The 20,244-nt window shown below is 45.3% G+C and overlaps 1 protein-coding gene across 6 annotated transcripts in view; it reads left to right on the top strand.

The window, feature by feature from the left end:
* The window catches only part of cep350 (centrosomal protein 350), a 46,499-nt gene that overhangs the window by 13,061 nt on the left and 13,194 nt on the right, over positions 1 to 20,244 (top strand). For 3 of the 6 annotated variants that reach the window (XM_080429770.1, XM_080429766.1, XM_080429767.1), the window contains exons 10-28: positions 846 to 1,546; positions 1,668 to 1,789; positions 3,010 to 4,064; positions 4,392 to 4,545; positions 5,060 to 5,217; positions 5,722 to 5,908; positions 7,702 to 7,943; positions 8,087 to 8,250; positions 8,934 to 9,044; positions 9,450 to 9,590; positions 9,891 to 10,024; positions 10,477 to 10,584; positions 10,938 to 11,170; positions 11,693 to 11,907; positions 12,784 to 13,062; positions 13,722 to 13,871; positions 14,450 to 14,613; positions 17,207 to 17,329; positions 19,700 to 19,929. In XM_080429770.1, the coding sequence (XP_080285896.1) occupies positions 846 to 1,546; positions 1,668 to 1,789; positions 3,010 to 4,064; positions 4,392 to 4,545; positions 5,060 to 5,217; positions 5,722 to 5,908; positions 7,702 to 7,943; positions 8,087 to 8,250; positions 8,934 to 9,044; positions 9,450 to 9,590; positions 9,891 to 10,024; positions 10,477 to 10,584; positions 10,938 to 11,170; positions 11,693 to 11,907; positions 12,784 to 13,062; positions 13,722 to 13,871; positions 14,450 to 14,613; positions 17,207 to 17,329; positions 19,700 to 19,929 (4,671 nt within the window). The remainder of the gene's footprint in view (positions 1 to 845; positions 1,547 to 1,667; positions 1,790 to 3,009; positions 4,065 to 4,391; positions 4,546 to 5,059; positions 5,218 to 5,721; positions 5,909 to 7,701; positions 7,944 to 8,086; positions 8,251 to 8,933; positions 9,045 to 9,449; positions 9,591 to 9,890; positions 10,025 to 10,476; positions 10,585 to 10,937; positions 11,171 to 11,692; positions 11,908 to 12,783; positions 13,063 to 13,721; positions 13,872 to 14,449; positions 14,614 to 17,206; positions 17,330 to 19,699; positions 19,930 to 20,244) is intronic. The other 3 variants (XM_080429768.1, XM_080429769.1, XM_080429771.1) reach the window with 3 other exon arrangements.

Here is a 20,244-nt window from a genome sequence, read left to right as displayed (position 1 = left end):
ATAACTTAGTTAAGTTCAGCTGGTGCAACCCAGCTCTGGTCCTTTTCACTATTCTCTAAACATTTCCTGTACTGGAGCTAATCCATGTCACGGTTTTGTACTTGGATTTTACACTCTACTGTGTTTTGTACTAGTTTTGCATGATATAAATTCTGTGCGACTCCCAGACAGAAAACAACTGGCTAGCCAGAGGATTATTATCAATAAATAAAGAGAATAGCCAAAGAGTTAATCATCTGCACGGTGCACACATAGCCGCAGTCTCTCTTTCTCTATCTCACCAACCCTCTGCATGCCTGTCAGCCCTTATCTTTTCCTCCTCTCACTTTCTCTCTTTCCCTACTTCCCCTCTTTCTCTGTCTCATGTAACCCAGGCCATGCTGGCTGCCAGTGACCGGAAGTAATTGAGATTGACTGGCCGGTTTCTGGCTGGCTGCACATTTCAACATGGTTTGATTTCTCCAGGGTCGCCCGTAGTGCAGGAGGCCTGCACCCAGGGGGAATGGCCGAGTAAGGCGGGGAGATGCTTCATAATGACTGCTGCTGTAAAAAAAAAGAAGCATGTAGTCAGAGTTGCCATCGCCAATCGGGCTCTTTCTTTCTTTCATGTATAGCTAATTGTCATCTACAGACCCTTTGGCAGATCTCAATTAAAACGCAACAGCACAGCAAACTGTAAAAAGCTAAAAACACACAGGACGCATAATAGCACACCACACACACCCACAATGTCAGCTTCTCCCTTGCACCTCTGTGGTTGTAAATCCGTAAGGCCTGGTGTGGTTCCTTCTGGGTTGAAGGATGAAGTTTACCAAGCAGCCAAACACCTTTTTCTGCTCCCCCAGGCGCCCTGCACCGCTCCAGCTCTGACCCCAGGTCAGATTCGAACCAACGATCCCGTCCTAACAGCAGAGAGAGGCCTCGCAGCAGCAGCCGGGGGCGAGGCAACAACGGCCGTGCCACGACCGCGCCCCTTCCTTCATCTGCAGCTCAGGTCACTCCTAGCAGAGAGGTGTTGTCAGCTGACATTCAGGGCATCCTGGACGACTTGCAGATGGAGTGCCGAGCAGCTGAGGAGGAAGAGGAGAGGGCAAGGCGGAGGTCTCGGACAGAGCACGGTAGCAACCGGGGAGGGAGAGGAGGGTCAGGGTCACGGACGAGGACCCCCGTCTCTGCCTGGGGGCCGTCGTTGGCGGCCAGTGGTACCAGTCCCGCCAAGCGCAAACCGGAGCCCACGGACGCCGTGGAGGCGGGACAAAAGAAGCGCAACTACGACGCCGAGGCCGTTCGCCAGTACATCGCCCGGCAACAGGAGGAGAGGAAGAGGCGTCAGGCGGAGGAGCGGAGGTCACAGAGGGAGGAGACGGAGAGGAGGAACCAGAGACTGCAGGAGCTCTACAGGAAGCAGAGGGGAGGGGCCAAATTGGTGGCCCCGCCCCCCGAGGCCCCCGCGCAGAAACGACTACAGGAGACCTACACCAAACTGCTGCTTGGAGAGGAGGCCACACAGACACCACCTGCTGCTGTACTGACCTCTAATCAACTGGTAAATACTATTAATTAAGACATGTGATAATTATGTAGGATTGTGTGTGAAACTAACACTGTTGGTGTGTCTCTGTGTGGTTGTGTTTCTTCATTTGTGTGCATGTGTGCGTGACCTACAGCAGAGGCCGGCGTACCAGCCCTCTGGGGAGTCAGACAAGGAGAACAAGCGACTGGAGGCACCCCAGAGCCCCTCCAGCAGTGACATGTCTTTGTCAGAACAACCAGCCCCTCCACTGTCCAGGTTAACACACAACTCAACCATATCCAGATCAGCAAACTCTCCGACTCTGTTGTCACTTTAAACTACAACAGTCGGTGACAACAGAGTCGGTTAAATCGTAAAAAATTGTATTATTCTGGTACATAATTACTAGTGACTCACCTGACAGTACAAACAGAGGAACTGTTTGTTTTCATACAGTCAGTTTCCATGGTCACCTCCTTACACCTCGAGTGTTATGGACGCTGTGTTTTAGAGCAAGAGAAGCTGAAAATAAGAGGGCTTTTTATGCAAGAGAGATAGCACCTCTGAGGACTTTCTGTTTGCAGTACGCTCCAGGGTTTGGTTTGTAATGGTGCACTTTCGACAACAGATAAATCATGTTTATGTTTTGTTGCTTGTTTGTAATTGGTACTCTCCATTTGAGTCATTTTCTCCTCTATTTATTTACTTCACTTCATGTTGTTGGTGGTGTTGTTGTTTTTCACAATTAAGCTCACGCAGCTGCAGTGGTTATTGATTTTAGCTTAGTCTAGCTTAGGAGCTAGACTATGAGAAACTCTTATAGTGCTCTGATTTTATGGGACATATTCCACCCTGCCTGAGCCCTGATTTTCAAGTTACAGAGAAGCATATTGAAGCATAGGAAAGTAATTGCTTTGTAAGCAGTTGTTGCATATTTCTTTCACTATAAGGGTTTGGCAGTTTAATTGTAGATTTTTAGATGTGATATTTACAGTCATTGATTTGAACTGGGATTTTGCTTGATTGTGATGACATTTAGACCTTTCACACTACTCTCACATGCAGAGCTCACCGTTGTGCGTAACCCTTGTTTAGTTAAACAAGTTGATTAAAGGTACAATTATTTACAGATATTCGTGATATTTGTTGTTTTTCGGTCATATGAGACACACAAGGCAAGTTTGGGACTGTGTGGTCTGACGCTTTCCAAGTTACACCCGAACAGAGTGACAGACACGCATAGATTTGGTAAATTATAGTATGGATACACACACTCTGACACCTACAACCTGTGCATTAGAGCTTTGATCAGGTGCTCAATGACATATTGATAGTACATTTTAGGAAAGGGAGAGTAGTAGTTGCATACTTGTTTCTCTAACCATAGGAAGCAGACACATGGTTGTTTGTTCTATTTTAATTGATTTACCCTCCCAGGTCTTTATCGCCTAATAGGTTACTCTCCCTGTTCATTCCTTTCTCTATGTCTGTTGCAGGACTGATCTGGGTACGGCAGTTCCCTCCTGGCTTCAGCCCAGCGTCCAAGTGGGTGCTGCCACCGGCACCGACGGTAGAGCTCTGGCTCCCTCTGGTGACCATCTCTTCTCCCAGCTTCTCAGGCTGGAGAGCGGGGTGTCTCCTGGAGGACACAACCAGCATCAGTCAACCGCCGTGCACTCCAACAAGTCCAGGTCAAAGTTGACTCCCCGCATCGAGGCGTTGAAGGCCACGGCCATGTCCCTTTCCAACCGCATAGAGAGCGAGGCGCGCAAACTGGCTGGCGAGGGGATTGACTTTGGTTCGGGGACCGCCGCAGACGCGAGCGCGAGTAACCACAGGCACTGGGCCGACGATTTCAGCCCCCCGGGCAGAGAAACCATCCAAACCGCCAGTACAGACGCAGACGACCTGGGGTTGAGGATTCAGAGGATCCTGAGAAGTGCGGGTCAGAGCTCATACGACAAAGCCACTTTGCCGGGCGTGGGCAACCTGCACGCCTTCGCAGGGCAGAGAGAAAAGAGCGATGCCCAGATGAACCTCGCCAGGACACAGGCCGCTTCTGCTGCTGCGTCACAACACCTTTTCAACAGTCACTCACATGAAGGGAGGAAGCCGGTCAATGGCCTGGAGAAGATAGAGAGGGCCGAGTGGTCCGCGCAGAAGAGAGGATATGGATTCGTAGCGGAGAGAGGGGAGGTGGAGGAGATGGACGGAAAGAGGACAGATCTCCGCAACTCCAGCGGAAGCTCCATCAGCGAGGGCCTGCTGAGTGAAGGGAATCTCTCTGAGGACGACGCTGGCCCGGTTCGCCCTTCCGCCAATCACATACCAAGACCGGCGGATAGCCTGGGGGCTCCGGGCTACTGTGTGGACCAGAGACGGAGCCATGACCCCCTCTCCCAGTTTCAGAGGGAGGCAGAGAACTACCCGGCCCTTAGCTCCCCTTTCGTTACGCGGGATGGAAGCAAAGCAGCCTGGGAAGAGCTGAGCAAAGGAAGCCCTCTCAGTGTCATCAACATTTTTACCAAGGGCCTACACAGCCAACCCAAAGGTTAGTTTGTACATTAACACCGGAGATAGTGCATGCACATCCAATCTCTACTCCAGGTGCTGGACAAACAGTAAAAAGATATATATATATATAAAGTCTACTGGTTCTCAGCTCCACTAGTTTATTGCTGGTCAACGTTTCAATCTCTCTCGATCTTCATCAGGAATTTGTTCCTGATGAAGTTGAGTGAAAAAAACAAGTGGAGCTGAGAACCAGAATCATTTGTGTCTGATTTTAACATTGTAAATGATCATGTAGATTGTAGATGGAAGCAAACTCCAGAAGACTTGAATTTTTAACCCGTTGCTTCCTGTGTTCCATCTTTAGTGGCTGAGGACAGGCCGGAGAGGACCCCTCCTTCTGTCCATTCTGTCCAGTCAGGCATTAGCCCTGGAGATGCTGCAGGTTATGAGGATGACTTTGTGTCATCCCGTAGCAGCGGAGGCAGCGGCCAGTCGAAGAGAGGATGTAATGGACGCGGGTAAGAGGACTAAAGTGGACTTGTTCATAAACTGACCACTGGAGGGCACTCATGTTACACAACTGACAGGCAGCTCCAACAGCCTAATAGTTGGGTCTCAGTGTATTGTGTGTGTATTTATTATCTTACGTTTTGAAGTGAAAATGTTACCTTTGCCTGGCATTGATCAAGTTGATTTCCAGCATAATACCTGAATCTTTCTGGAATACCCATATTACCGGTGATAGATTGTAGATTATACTAATGCCTATTTATATCTTCTAATAGTTCTTGCATTACGCTTACGGTCCGTCCAAGTGAATATGGAGATCAGACTTTAAATCTTCTGTTTTTACTTGTATCTTTTATTTTGATTACTTTTATTTGTATTTCTGAATCTTAGTTGTATCTCTCTATTCTTACCGTAGTGCTGCTATGACATCTGAATTTTCACACGGCGATCAATAAATGTATACTGTATATATATATCTACATCTGTCTTATAAATAAGTGATATCTTATCCTCTCTTGACAGTGTGAACAGTCACTTTGAGGAGTTAATGAGGAGGTCTCCCTATGAGAAACGGACAGGAGAGTTCAACTCCCACCACTCCTCTGTTCACTCCCCTCATCTCTCCTCGGGCTCCACGTCTGGCTCCTCGCCCCGCTCCAAACACTCCACAGGAAAGAGAGGTAAGAGTCAATATTATCACTCAACATGCTGTTCTGATGGAAGGTTTTTGTCTGATATTGCAGTTCTCACATTATTGTAAATCAGCAAATGGCCTTTGCACTACCAACATGACTGGCGTTGCTGCGGTTCCCTTACACTCTTAGCCATGGCCGTGTGTCCTCAACTGATCTGACAGATATCCCCATATGTTTTATTTATCATCATTCAGTTCTACTACTATTAATTTGTCTCTAGTATTATTGTCACTTTTCCAACATGGATATTTCATAGTTTTGATCTTTGTTTTGAATATTTCCCAATCAGCACCTATTGTACGCCTGTCCAGCCCATCAAGGGTTTTTTCTTGGGAGTTTTACCTCGTCCGATTGAGGGTCTAAGGACAGGAGTGTTGTCCTATTCAAATAAAGTCGGACTATTCAAATAAAGTTGAGTTACACAAAAATGCTCTCTATCAGCCGTCTCTTGGCTTCTAATGTCACACTGGTTGACGTCTCTCTCTTCAGGTGGTGCATCGGACCGGAGCGATGCCACTCTGGTGGAGGAGCAGAGGAGCCCCTGCTCACCAGCCTCGGAAGCCCTGTCTGCTGACTCCAGGAGGAGGAGCTCAGAGAAGAGCTCTGGCCATAGCCAGGCCAGGAGCGTCCGCTCTGACGGCACCCTGGGGGGCGCCTCAGGGCATCCCCTTCAAAGGTAAACTAAACAGATGAGGAAGTTGACTGATTTAAAATCTCAAAACCTGCCTTTTCAGAGGCTTTAGACCATTTCAGTCAAAAGCACTGTGAGTTGTACTGTAGTGTACATACTGTACTGCACTGGTCAAAGGGAGGGTAAGTGGAGATTTCCCACAAGTGTAGAAGATTCCTCTCTCCTCTGTTTGCCTCTGGTATTTCCTTCCTCCCTGTAAACCGTAGAGTAGCACTTTGTGGGAATGCTGGTAACGCTATTGGCTTGGAGAAGAGCATCTTACTATCATTTAAGTGGTTGGGGATAGTTAAAAGGAGTGTGCCTTTCATGGTAAACAAGTCTTGTTATTTTATGTTCGGGTACTGAGGTGATTTATCACCATGTTGGAATGATAAATTGCACCTTTCCTTTTACCACTGCACCTCATAATGTTGACTGTGTTAAAAAGGAATATCTGAATCAACTACACTGTTTGCTTTCTAAAGTATTTCCAAGCCAAGATGGAGTGGAATCTCTAAAACGAATGGTGGGCAGAGTTGGGTATGAAGGGGATCATTGGAGCAATGGAGCATCCCTGCTGCTCTAATCTGATCCACTGTCTGACATATCACCTTCACTCCCCAGCACCTAATTACACCAAGGTTCATTTATTTGGACATGACTAAGCGTTAATTATTAAACTGCTTGGAGATTTCCAGCTAAGGCTGCCAAGCAAAACCATCTTGCGGCTCGCAGTGCTATTGAAGGCTCAAGGGTTTTAACTGCAATGTAGAAGCTGCCAGCAGGGTTTGACTGCAAATTGCTGAAGAACAGAACACTGGCTCTTTTGTTTCCGTGGTCCGCGAGGTGGTTGGTCCGGGAGGCCATCCTCACTGCAGCTTAGGCATGTTGCCAAGGGGGAAAGGAGAAGAGAGAGAAGTTGTTGTTTTCTTTTTCCCCAGTTGTGACATTCGAGCCCTCCAGTAGCATGTTTCTAAGGCCCAGGTGGTACATTCTTGCCATACCTTGCAGCCTGTCTATCATCCGAGGTTGATCGCAAGGAACGCGAAGTCCAGACTTCTGTCTATTCGAGTGCCATTTATGTTAAGTTGTTGTTGTCCTTGTGTGCCAACTCACAGTCTAACTTGCTGTTATTATGAACAATAAAATGAGCTCTGTTCAGGAGCAACACATTGATGACTAAGATCTCCATTACGCTTTTGTATTTCCTAATTAAAATATTTGAGACTGTCTGCAAATGTATGTCTTTATGGCTAACTGCATTCAGAACTGAGGTTACGTTAAGATTATTGTATTTCACCAGGGTAGCAAGTCAGTTGGTCATCCGAGAGGGAAAAGAGGTGCTTTTGTGTATTCTGCTGGTCCCAGCGACCAGGATGTACATCCTCGTCTCTTTAGACATGGTGCTTGGCCTCTGGTACAGCTCTGAGCAGCACAGTCCTGCCATTGATCCAGGTTCTCTGTGTAATGGCACAGGCCCTAGTTCAGCTATAGGCTTTCTAAGGCATGGGGCCCCCTTTTCTTTATTGCTCAACCACCCTGGCTGATCTGTTTCAGCTAACTACCACACTATGGGTCTTGCCACAGGCACAGTGACCTGATTCAAATCAAAACGTGTTTCTAGTTTTATGTAATAAGAAATCACTAATGTCAGAGCACCATAAAATAGTTATGTATCCCCCCCCCTTTAAAAAAAAATCTAATAGCAAATTCACAATAATTTGTCTTTAGTTCAAAAGAATATCCTACATTTCAGCACAAGTAACTTAATGTCCCAATATATTTTCCTCTATCTCTAGTGTGGGGCCAGATGGTAAAAAGTCTCCGGGCAGCATCCCCGTATTGGCCTCTCCTTCTGAGAATGGGTCTCCACCAGGGGCCAACTCTCCAGGTGTGTCCCAGAGAAGTGGCTCTTCTGTGGGGATAGAGAGCTGCAACCTTGGCCTGGGGGCTGGAACTTCAGCAACCAAGGGTAGGCTAACTTCGGCCTCTGGTACACTCACCACAGCACCCAGTGGCAGAGGAGAGATCAAGAGCCCAGGTAAGCAAAGGAGCTCTTTGTGGTGTACAGTTTAGCAGCCATGTCTTTTGGATCTCTTGACCTATAATTTAAATGTTTCTGTTCACTCTCTCCATCAACAACACCAATGTCCCTTTCCTTTCTCCGCGTCCCCCTCTCTCCAGGTGACCTACAGTACGCTCCTAGTGTGCTGCAGCACCGAATGACAGCAGAGCTCAACTATTTGGAGTCCATCGAGGAATCTGTACGGCAGCTCGGAGATGTGGAGAGGCTGAGGGGCGTGTCCATGGCTCAGCAGGAGAGTGTCTCATTGGCTCAAATACTCAAGGTGAAGAAGGGGAGCTATGGAGGCTTTTTTATTAACCCAATAAGACCTGAGGCGATTCATAAATATGTTTTCTAAATCCTAACAGTTTTTTGAAAAAAATCTAAAAAAAATGTTTCAAGATTTTTCAAAAATAGCAGATCTACAAGCTCATAGCGCGCTATGAGCTTGTATATCTGCTATTTTTGAATAGCCAAAGAAATCTAAAGTGACACAGATGCGTTCCAGGTCTAAATGGGTTAATAATGATCTCGCATTATGATGAATTACATGGGATATAACATGGTTTCAATATATTGTGGTGTTTCTTTGGGCGTGGCGCCTAAGAGGCGAGTTTGTTCGATACTGTCGCCGATCAGTGCTAAATTCATCATCACTATGACGCCAGAGATTCACAGGAAATCCATGCTGTTTGTTGTTAGACCCCCTCTTGTTATATAACATGATATACTGTAAATAACTGATATGAATTATACCACAGTGGATTAATTCACTTACGATTCACTAGTGCTGCCACACCATCAAATTCTAAGATTCAGTGTAATGTAGACGCCCCCCCACTTTGGATTTCTTCCAGGAACTTTTCCCCAGGAATTAGAATCCGTAGATTTTGGTGACCGTGTACATTACATTGAAAGAACGTAATGGTCTATACTGTGCTGACCTTTAACCTTTTGACTGTGCAGGCGCAGCAGCAGAGGCATGAACATGACCTTTATGAGCTGAAGATCAAGGCTGAGAGAGAAGCACTGGAGACACAGCTGCAGCTGGAGGAGAGCAGACAGAGAGCAGCCAGGGTACGTATACGTATACACAAACACACACGCACACGCACACGCACACGCACACGCACACACACACACACACACTAATCGCAATTATGTTGTCATAGTCGTTTCCATGTTGAAACTTTTTCATACATTTTCAAATATAAAAACAAAGCAGAAATAGCAGATCTACAAGCTTGCAACGCGTCACTTTGTGATGCGTTGTAAGCTTGTAGATCAGCTATTTCCGCATTCCACATTATTTAATACGTCATTATATTATTACTCATACTTGCATCCACTATAGTGATAATAATAATAATTGCGTAACCTCAGATTTGTTTCCTCATCAATGGAATACTTATGTGTGTGTGTGTGTGTGTGTGTGTGTGTGTGTGTTTTCATGTGCATTGGTGGACATGTGGCTGTGTCCAGGCGCACGTTGAGCTGCAGGGAAACATGGTGGCATCCCAGCATCAGACTTTGGGCGGCCTCCAGGAAGCTACCGCCAAGATGATGAGTCAACAAGCTGAGACAGCACGCTACACAGCCGACGCCGCCCGACACATCAAAGAGGTCAGCACTCGCTAAGCTCCCTTTCTGCCTGAAAAGCAATTTGCAACAATATCCGATTAATTTCTTTGGCCTGAGCAAAAATAAATAAATATATAGTGTGTGTGTGTGTGTGTGTGTGTGTGTGTAGTCTGTGTACACACACACACACACACACACACACACACACACACACACACACACACACACACAGTTTACAGATACAGAATATGAAAGCATGATGTCCATTGTCATCATTAATGAGTAAAGCAGTAAATGTGAATTATTAAAATACAATAACTGCCGTATTGTCTTGCTGCTCAGATGACAGAGCTGGCACGCTCCCAGATAGCTGGAGCTTTGAGTGTACCTGCCACTGGTGCTGCCATCAGCACCCTGCCAGACCACCAGAGAGAGCATCACATGAGACCCCTGCAGGCCAGGGCTGACACCGACAGGTGAAGGAACACTTCATTGTCAACCATTTATTGTCCGAGAGTCCTGGTTATGTTTCCCTTCCTTTGGAAATGTGAACGTCTTCTAAAAAGACATTTTATTGGGTGACCCATAGAATTTCCCTATAAAAGACAACCAGTGGGTCCCGGGACTCAGTACATTGATGTACATTGATGAGTACATCAATGAGAGTCCTGGTTGTGTTTCCATTTCTTTGAAGATGAGCATCTCTCTCTCCTGCTGTTGTACGTTACTCACGCAGACCGATGTGTCAGATAGCTATTATGCAATGTTTTCACTTGTGCCGTTTGTGACGTGCCATCACTTGTGCCATTTCTCTCACACAGCTGCATACACAGTGGGATTCAAGCACATAATGAAAGCTATTAGCACAACGTTGTCTAATTCTCTATTCCCAAAAAATGCTGTTTTCTCACCGTGTGTCCCTTTCTAGTTCCAGGAGTGAGGTGTCAGGCAGCAGGACCAGGCCAGATGAACCTCTCTCTGCCCGGGACAGCTTCAGTCACTCTGACTCCCTGTCCTCCAGGAGACCCAAACTCAGGTACCAGTAGGCCTCTTATGTACAGTAGGCCTGTTTGGGTTTAGGCATGTAACCATTTCCACCACTACACTGTTCTCAGGGACCCCCATGGGGGTTTTAGGGGGTCCCCAGCTAAATCATTTATAGTTAACTAAATGTCCTTACAGGTCTGTTAAATTAGAACTGAGTACAGTGTACATTGTACATTAGTACTGTGTACATTTGGGTAGCACATCCATCTTGGATGTGCTACCTTTTTGGGATTTATACTGGATTTGGGGTTTAGCACTCCACTGAGAAAATACATTGTTGATGCGCAACTCTTTTTCTTATTTAGTCACTAAACCTTCTTTCCTCCCTTGTTGCATCCTCAGCGGAGGAGACACCATTAGCCACCCAAGCCCGTCGCTCGCCCCATCAGACCAGAGGGAGCGGAGGAGAAAGGATGGCGCAGAAGAGAAGCGGTGGAAGGAGGCAGCGGAGGAGAGGAGTCCGCGTCTGAGCAGGGAGAAGGAGGCGGGCAGCAGCTCTGTGGAGGACGACGCCCCCACAGGGGCGGACGACTCACTCCGTACCGACAGCATCACCTCCATGGTGGAGGAGAAAGGTACGGCCCAGGAAGATTTCTCTAGCTGTTGTGAGCTGTTCTTTTACCCCGCAAAGCTCTAGCACTTCTACCAGCTCAGTGGTCTTGTGGTTAGAGTGTCCTTCCTGAGATTGGGAGGGACTCCATCTTTGTTTGTTATTATTGTCTCTATACGACTATGATAACCATCAATAATTAACTGAAATGCACATAAACAGAATGATGCTGTCCCTTTAATATCATAAAATACACACACACACACACACACATGACAGCATGTCTGTGTAGCCGAACAGACTCCACACACTTCCGAAGGTTACCTAGGCCAGTGGTTCTCAAACATATGTAGGCCTATTTGGCTGTGGACCCCCATTAAACAAGATTGTGCCACGGACCCCCATTAGAGAAGATTTGTCAACATTTGTCAAAAATAGCCGAAACATAAAATAGGGCTTAAGCGTTTAAACTGTTCATTTTGCTGGACCACTTTGAGAACCAGTGACCTAAGGGTGGGTGACACTTTGATCTGTGTGTCCCCTGCAGCAGACAGCACCTCGGTAGCAACAGAGTGCTCCCTGAAGTTTGACGAGTCCATGACGGAGGACGAGATCGAGGAGCGCTCGTTCCGCTCCCTTCTGCCCTCTGAGGCGCACCGCCGTGGAACCTTGGAGAAGAAGTCCCGCCCCCGCGAGGATTCGGAGGAGGAGCCAGCCAATCACAACAGGACGTTGACCTCGGCGACGTGTGACGGCTCTAAGGTGAGAGGGCTGTGTTAATACCATAGAGAGGGCACCGGATATCCCCTCCCATCCACTTGCATTGAGTTGCTCACACAGCGCATGGGCCGAAATCACCCCTTCTTCCGGGTTGGGAAATGTGATGGGCGGGGCCTATTTGGGGCTTCTGTGACGCGTTTTGCGTCACCTCGGTGCACAGACCCGTGTGCAAGCTTGTGCGCAAGCTCGTGAGTCGAGCCCATTGGTCGAAACCGTTTTCGCTCGTTCATGTACAGTGGCCCCAGCCGTTTTTAGCTGCAGTACCTATCAATGGCCAGCATGTCCATTGCGCTTCAATGCAACCACTGGGTCCTGGGGACTTGGTTAATACACGCACACCAATCCCTTATTACTGTAGGTGCCTGCTGTAGGTGCAAGACTGAGAGGAGATAAAAAGTAGCCACACACTCGTAGATTCAGAGCCAATATCTTTGTTTATTAACGGACGAGAGAGAGACCAACGTTTCAGCAGGCATGCTGCCTTCCTCAGGGTATTGAGTGTGTGTGCGTGAATACACGCACACACACACACACACACACTGGCACAAACACACCAGTTGAGTCACTGTTTGCTAATAGGAGGGGTGGGTAAACTTGAGCCGGTGACATTTACCGTCATCGGTTCTGTTGTGTTGACCTTGTTTGTGTATTCTGGTTTTGTGTAGACTTTCAATACCAATATTTGTGTGTTGGAAGTCTGATAAGATCTTTTTCACTTCTCTCTTGTTTTTCATTTTGTGTACACTCCTCCCTCCACTTATAATTGTTATTTTTATATGTATATATTCCTTCCCTACCGTCCCCAACTATCCCCCCAACCTAATGTTTATTTGTTTGTTTTCTACCCCCCACGCCCAGCCTCAAGACGTGAGCAGAGCGTTTTCAGGCGGCCAGGACAGCTTCTCCCAGTTCACCATGGACATGGTACGTCAGTACATGAAGGACGAGGAGGTGCGCCTCCAGCACCAGAGCTCACTGCTGCACCTCCGCCAGAAGGCCGTCAAGGAGAAGACCAAGACGGAGCTGGCCTGGCTGGAGCACCAGAAGAAGAGTCTGCGAGACAAGGGGGAGGACGACAAGATGCCCCCCATCAGGAAGAAACAGAGGGGCCTGCTGCTGAAGCTGCAGCAGGAGCAGGTACAGTAGTTGGGGTGGAGTCTGTTTTGATTGATGGAATACTTTATTAGACAGAAATGTAAACAGCACAAGGTACAGTCAGACATTTGAGCTCAAAGGACAACACAAAAACGTCCTGGGGACTTGTTTCCATTGTGGTCTTATGTATTCAATTCATCAAAATAGCATAAAAATAACAAAATACAATATCATCAGCAAATATTTATTGTTAGTGAGAGTTCACTTTAAATAGTCGTACAGCTGAGTGTCTGTTTCCAACCGACAGCATTAACCTCACTTAAACCTTATATACGTCATTGACCGGGGTTCCCCAGGGGTCTATCCTTCGCCGAAAATGGCAGATCTACAAGCTCACAACGTGTCGCAACGAGCTGTCTTATAGACTAGAGGGACAAATGTAGGCCCCTGGTGAAGTATATAGGGTTTAAGTGGTTAAACAATGCATGTAATGCATACTGTAGGGACATGCAATTGAAAGCTTTTTGACAACCAGGTCCTGGATTCTGCACAAAGCGAGTCAATATTAAGGTTTTCCAAATACTGCCCACAAGTGACCCCTTCATTACCGACTAATGATGTTCTGTATATCATTTTGTGTGTGTCTGTCTGTCTGTCTGTTGTCTGTCTGTCTGGGTCTCTCTCTGTCTCTCTCTCTCTAGGCTGAGATCAGACGTCTCCAGGAAGCCAACAAGGCAGCGAGGAAGGAGCGTCAGCTGTTGCTGAAGCAACAGGAGGAGATTGAGAGGATGAGAACCTCCACATTCAGACTGAAGGAGCGGCTCAGATGTGCTGGAGGAGAAGCTCTGCCTGTTAGTACCGCCGCCTCCAAGCCTATCTGTCCATAATAACAAAGTCACATATGGAGCCATTTCATCTTTTCTTTTTGTGTTTGCCCAAAATAGATTAATTAATTGGATATTATTAATCAATATGAATTGATTATTTTATTAAATTATTATTATAATTGATTTTATCGAATAGTTTGATTAACTATTGTACCCCTAATTTCATCCATTTAATAATTAGCCACATTCAACCTGGCCTCCTATTTTGGCCATGTCATTATAGATGTTTTGTCAGAATTTAAAAAAATGTTAAAAATAGCAAACAGCAGATCTACAAGCTCACAACACGTCACGGCACATCGTGAACGTGTAGATCTGCTATTTTTGCTATTCGTCATACAACAAACTATGTAGGGCTTAAATGGTTAAGACTGTGGTGGAGAGGGACCCACTTCAACCTGAAATGTTTCGATTAAAAAAAAAAATCGATATTTATGACAAAAAGAAAACGGTGGCGATGTTGTACAGCTTTGTAACATGTCTCTCCTCAATGTCGTTTCTCCTTTTTATTGTCCATTTGTGTCTTTTTATCCATCCTTCAGGAGACTCCCATGTCCGAGACCCCGGTGTCTGAAGCTGCCTCTCCCGTCACAAGGCTGGCAGACAGTGATGTCCGCAGCCCCTCTCCCCCCCTCTCTATTTCTGGCAGCGAGACCAGCAGCATCATGCAGAAGCTGAAAAAGATGCGCTCTCACATGGATGAAAAGTAACGTTTTGTTTTTTAACTTTTTAAGTCCTCAGACCATTACTCTGTTCCTTCTGCAATCCTTTTTGCCAATTTCTGCTGGTGGAATCTCAAAAGTCTTATTTATTTATTTATTTGCTTTTCATATCTATAGGACATCTTAATAAAACGCACTAGAGGAGCTGTCCCCATGGCAGCCATAGATCAACTCCTCTACTGTGTTTTTGAGATGGTTTGTCAGAGGAATACGAGAATGACTATTGATTTTCACCATCTCTTATTAACAGCGCTAACTGCAGGTGTACTGCTCTCCTGCCTGCCTCACCCCCCGGGACTTGCTTCTGTTTTGCTTGTTAACACGTTATATAAAAATACTCAGTTTTTGGTAGGAATACAGGGTTAAATGTGTTTTTGTTTTTAGTTCAAAATGCTCTTCTGCATAATGAGCTATGCTAAACTCTGAGAGGTTAATGTTGAGTTTGGTTACTGGTGCCTACAGTACCTTGGTTCCTATGGGGACTGATGGTTGTATCGTTGAATTCAGTGCGGTGGTCTTTTCTTGTCTGGCTGAAAAGAAGCTGGTGGAGCTAAATGCTGCCTTTCTTTCTCTTGGTGTTCAAATGCTGTGGTGTGGATGTGAATATAAGCATGCTCCACCTTGTTGTTCCTCTAGACTTGACTAGCATCCACACTGAGAGCTACCTCACACTAACTTCAGCTCTCTGCACAACCTTAACTCTACATCTACCAGTCCCATATTCTAGTACTAAACATAACGCATAAATGTCCAGGAGATGGATGTTTTCCACTGATTTTTGAATGAATATGTACGTTTATGAATTTAGGCATTATCTTAACAACCACTCTTAACAAAACACCTACATTGTCTACTGTCTATCTGCTGTAGCCTACCAACAATCCGGTTAGGTCAATGTAAGACTCGTGTTACCAACACCCCTGTCCTTTACATCGTGTTCAACTTACACATGACTCTTCTGGCATTTAGCAGGCGCTCTTATCCAGAGCTATTTACAAAGTGCAAGATCAGAGAATAAACGGCATGTCAACAAACGACACGGTAAGCGGTCAAGTAAATAGAGTAGCAAGAAAACAAATTAAGTGCTACACAGTAGCAGGTGCAGACATCAAACCTAGCATCGGTCTAAGTATAAGATACTTCGGAATTTAAATAACATACTTGCCATCTGTGGACAAGCAATCTGCTTACTTCTATCATTTCAGGTATTTGACCGTGCTAACAAATGGTGAATTGTTCTGGGGTTAAGGATTTGTAACTTGGTCTTCCGTCACAGCGTGGACCACCTTGGAATTCTATATGCCATCGCTAGGCTTAGATTTCTCTGGGTTTGTACTCTGACCGTGACAAATTCTCAAGCACAAAGACCCTGGCCATTACTAGCAGAGTTTAGGCTATAAAGTGAAACGTGTGTCTAACATTGAACTAAGTTGGCTCAAAAAGCCTCTAATCTTGCATCCGTTTGTTTGCTTACATTTGGTGCATAAACAGTCTGTTGCTTTTTTAACCCCTCCCCCTCTGTCTATCATTCTCTATTCTCCCTGATCATCGTTGATCATAATGAATGGTTTCAGCTGGAATTGATATATACAACTTATAACCACATTAACCCTGCCATCCCCATTATGGGAATAGAGCTAAAAAATAGCCTAGGCCTACAGGATGTTTAATTTATGCACGTCTTATGCTGGTTTTGTACAATGAAGATAGCTGATCGACAAGTTCACAGCTCGTTGCATTGCGATGCCTTGTGAGCGTTTAGATCTGCTATTTTTGTCGTATGAAGTGTCGGGATTAAGTGGTTACGGCTTAAGTGGTTATGTAACCGATGACTAAACTTTAACAATATGAATAGCCAGGTTCTGTAACTCCTTGTTTTGATCTGTTGAGATTCCTTATTCAATTTAGTGTCGGTCACTGACAAAACACCTTTTGAATTCCTTGTTGCTTTAATCTGTGGTAATTCCTTAATCAATTTAGTATTGGTCACTGACAAAACCCCCTTTGAACCCACTTCACCTTGAAGGTTAGCCATCAACCACATCAAACCTTGCACTGACACTGTGTTGAAGGCAAGCATACACATCTTCAAACTGGTTGAGAAGACCGTTTTCAGGACTGTTAAGCTTGAATTATACTTGAATGTATATGACTGTCGCTCACCAAAAATGTTCTACTGAAAAAACAGTTTTATAGCTGAAAATCAGGTCTTTTCGCTGAGCGACACGGCCATATGACAAAGTATAAATGAGCCATTAACCGCATCAGAACACAAAGCCATGCAGACGTGCTACCACAAAAACCCCTTGGACTCATATACCTTCAGTGTAATAAAACCACATGTACTCATGCCTTTCTTCTTCTCTCTCTTTCTTTCTGCTTGTCCTGTGTTCCATATGTCTTTTTGTTTTCACTGTTGTTCGCTGTTTATCACGTTTTTATTCTTGTTTTCCACACTGTTTGTGTGTGACTCCTGGGCCATTCTGATGTCTGTCTTGTGTGTGTGTATGCGTGTGCGTAAATTTGTGCTTGTGTACTGTGTGTGTGTGTGTGTGTATGTATGTGTGTGTATTGTAGACTCTGCTCTCCTGTGCACTACTTCTTCTCTGTGTTCACGGCCCAACACTGGGCCTCCCTCAGTGTCTGTCTCCCCAACCTTCACCCCAAATTCCAGCTCTTTATCTACAACCAGTTGGTCAGGTACTGTACAGTGCTCTCTACCTCTTCCCCACTCCATCCCCTGCCCCGCTTCACCCCCTGCCCCATGGAGCATGCTTGTGTTCAGCCACTACCACGGGCACTTGGGGGAGGGAGGGTGAGTGTGCTTGGATGTGGTCGTTTTCTTTTATTATGTTTTTGGTTTGGGTGTTTTTTTTTCTTCAGGATTGAATTGAGAGTGGGTTTCAGTCAAAGCTGGAAAATCACCTGAGGAATGCCACCTTGTTGAAATGAGCTGACCTTTATTTTTGCCACATAGAATATTTTCATTTTTGATTCATGTTATTTAATTATTTATTAATTAGTAAAATGTTCAATTGGGCACTGCATGCAAAGTCACTGTTGGTTGCATGGAAGTACAATTGTTGTGAAGACATCCTTTAAAAAGGGGAGTTGAAGCCTCTGTGTAAATGTCAAAGGTCAGGTTCATTTTAATAGGAGAGTCTTCCTTATCGGAGGGTAATCTCAGTTTGAATGCTGGGATTTCACCAGTTTCCACGTGGTGTTTACTGTGTGACTTATTTCTTGCCCGCTCTCTTTCTCTCTCCCTGATGTAAAACCAGAATTCATGAATGAATCGTTGCAGTGCATCTCAACTCCTCTCCACTTGTGGTTGCTCGCTGCTTAGTCCCAGTGCAGTCAATGAGATCGAATGTCAAGAAATCGCACCCCATCCTTAGCAGAAAGCAGAACAGAGACCGAATGGTCCGTATAGTATCTTTAATGAGCCAGTAAATCTTCACTAGGCCTCCTTATTAGGTAACTGTTGCATAGGATGGGTTCATATGTACAGATGGCCAGTGGCTCTAATAGAATTTGTTTAGGACACTTAAAGAGGCCCCTGGCCAGGCCCTTCTGAATCTGGCCTGTCATCAGTATGCATTAGGTCAAGAAGAAGGCCTCTAAATTAGATCACAGCTAAATAATACTACACTGTAATGGCACTTGCAGCTGTGGAAGGACACTTTAGAGAGCAACTGTCTAACGTACATCTGACTGTACATCTATTTGAATAGGCACCTCTGTATGAATGTGGTCTTCAATATTTGTTACATTTATTAAAGGACAGATCCAAGGTGTTGAAAACGGTACTAAAATTATGAAATCTAGAAAGAACATACAAATCATTCTTATTTTTGAAGGTGTTATATATCTTTCAGGTGAGATAAAAGCTTTAAATAAGCCTTTTCACCTTTAGAAAAAGTTAAAAGTTGCATAGATAATCGTAAGGAAAGATGGTCCACATTGCTCATGGCTGGCGAAGGGAGAATTATATCTAGGGCTGCAACTAGCAATTTTCCTAATCGATTAATCTGTTGATGATTTGTCTGATTATTTCATTAACCAATGCAATTACTTTAGACCATGCAATGATGGTATAATATGGAACAATGACAAGCATTCATATCTTGGTTAAGTTGTAAATAGCACACAGAATTGTTTGATATAATACATAACTAAACGATTCATGAATTTTCTGTGGAGTGATTAATCGATTATTCGATTAATTGTTTCACTCCTAATTATATCTTTTTCCCCTCATCTGTGTTATTTTTGGTCATTAGAGTGATAATGAAAGGTCACACCAAAGAGACACCCATAGAGGCTTGATTGATTCCTGTTATACTCTGGTATGGTTGGTTCTGGTATTGACTCATTTACATAGTATGTTTGGGTTGTGCGTGTGAATCCAACCAACCGAAGAATCATGTATTTTTGTTTCAACATGATGCATGACTCTAACCTGGATACCTTTTACTGGATGCAGTTTTTTTCTCCTGTGTGATCTGTCTTGTGAAAATGCATATGCCGTTTTGTCTTAAGAATTTCAGAGGCCACTTGGGACACCTTTGGTATCAGATTGATTATCCCTGTAAATGACATGAAAGCATGGATTTGATATGTACTGTATGTGTGTGTGTGGGGGGGGGGGCAAAGGTTTGAGGTTGAGTTTGCAGTGAAAAGGGTCTCGTCTGTCTGGGTGGTTGGGGGCTGCTTGCTTCTGCAGTGTAACAATCGCTCAACACTTCCTGATTGTTTTTATCCTTTCTCTGCCCTTTCTGTTCCTCTCTTTCCATCATCCCCATACCTGTTTCTCTCCACTTTTCTCACACCCTCGTCTTTCTCCCTGCCTTAACTTTCATACCTGCCCCTCTCAACCGTTTTCTCTTTACCCACCAATCACCTCTCTCCATATGCCCCATCTACCTGCCCTCTTGACTATTCTCCTCTTTACCATCCTCCGCTCCTCCAACCATCCATCCCTCTGTCCATCCGTCCTACCGCCACCCTCTTTCTCTTCTATCCACCTCTCTCTCTCTCCTTCCATTCGTTCCCGTTCCGTCTCTCCAGGTTTCTGACCAAGCGGGAGCAGCAGCTGATGCAGAGGCGTCGACATGCCGAGGAGCTGCTGGAGTGGAAGCAGAGACTGGACCAGGAGGAGACGGAGGTCCGCAGGATGGAGCAGGAGGCCATCACCGCCTGGGACCGCAAGAGGTCCCGGGACAGGGTCGGCCCTGCCGTCGGTCACTCCTCCAACTTCCAGCGTCACAGCCCAGAACACAGGACTGACAGCGAGAAAGGTGAGGTCATGTACACCAATAGCATGCTATGGTTATAATGACAATAATCTTAATCTAGCCGTTTTCAAAATGTATTTGACATAAGTGCTTTATGGCAGAATAAACTGCGAAATGAGTAATAACACTGAATAAAGGCATTCGTAATGAAAGAATAAATGAGACGACGACTAACTTTTTAACCACTTACAACCTGGCGTCCCTATTTTTGGCCTGTTATCATAGCTGAACATGTAAAAAAAAATCCAAAGTTAGCAAAAATAGTGAAAACAGCCAGTCTACAAGCTCACACTGCTTGGGATTGTGACGCCTAGCGTA

This window comes from Gymnoscopelus braueri (assembly GCF_963280865.1).
Source record: "Gymnoscopelus braueri genome assembly, chromosome: 6".
Classification (NCBI taxonomy): Eukaryota; Metazoa; Chordata; class Actinopteri; order Myctophiformes; family Myctophidae; genus Gymnoscopelus; species Gymnoscopelus braueri.
The sequence above is the reverse complement of the archived record's forward strand: the minus strand, read 5'-3'. Positions and strand labels throughout refer to the sequence as shown.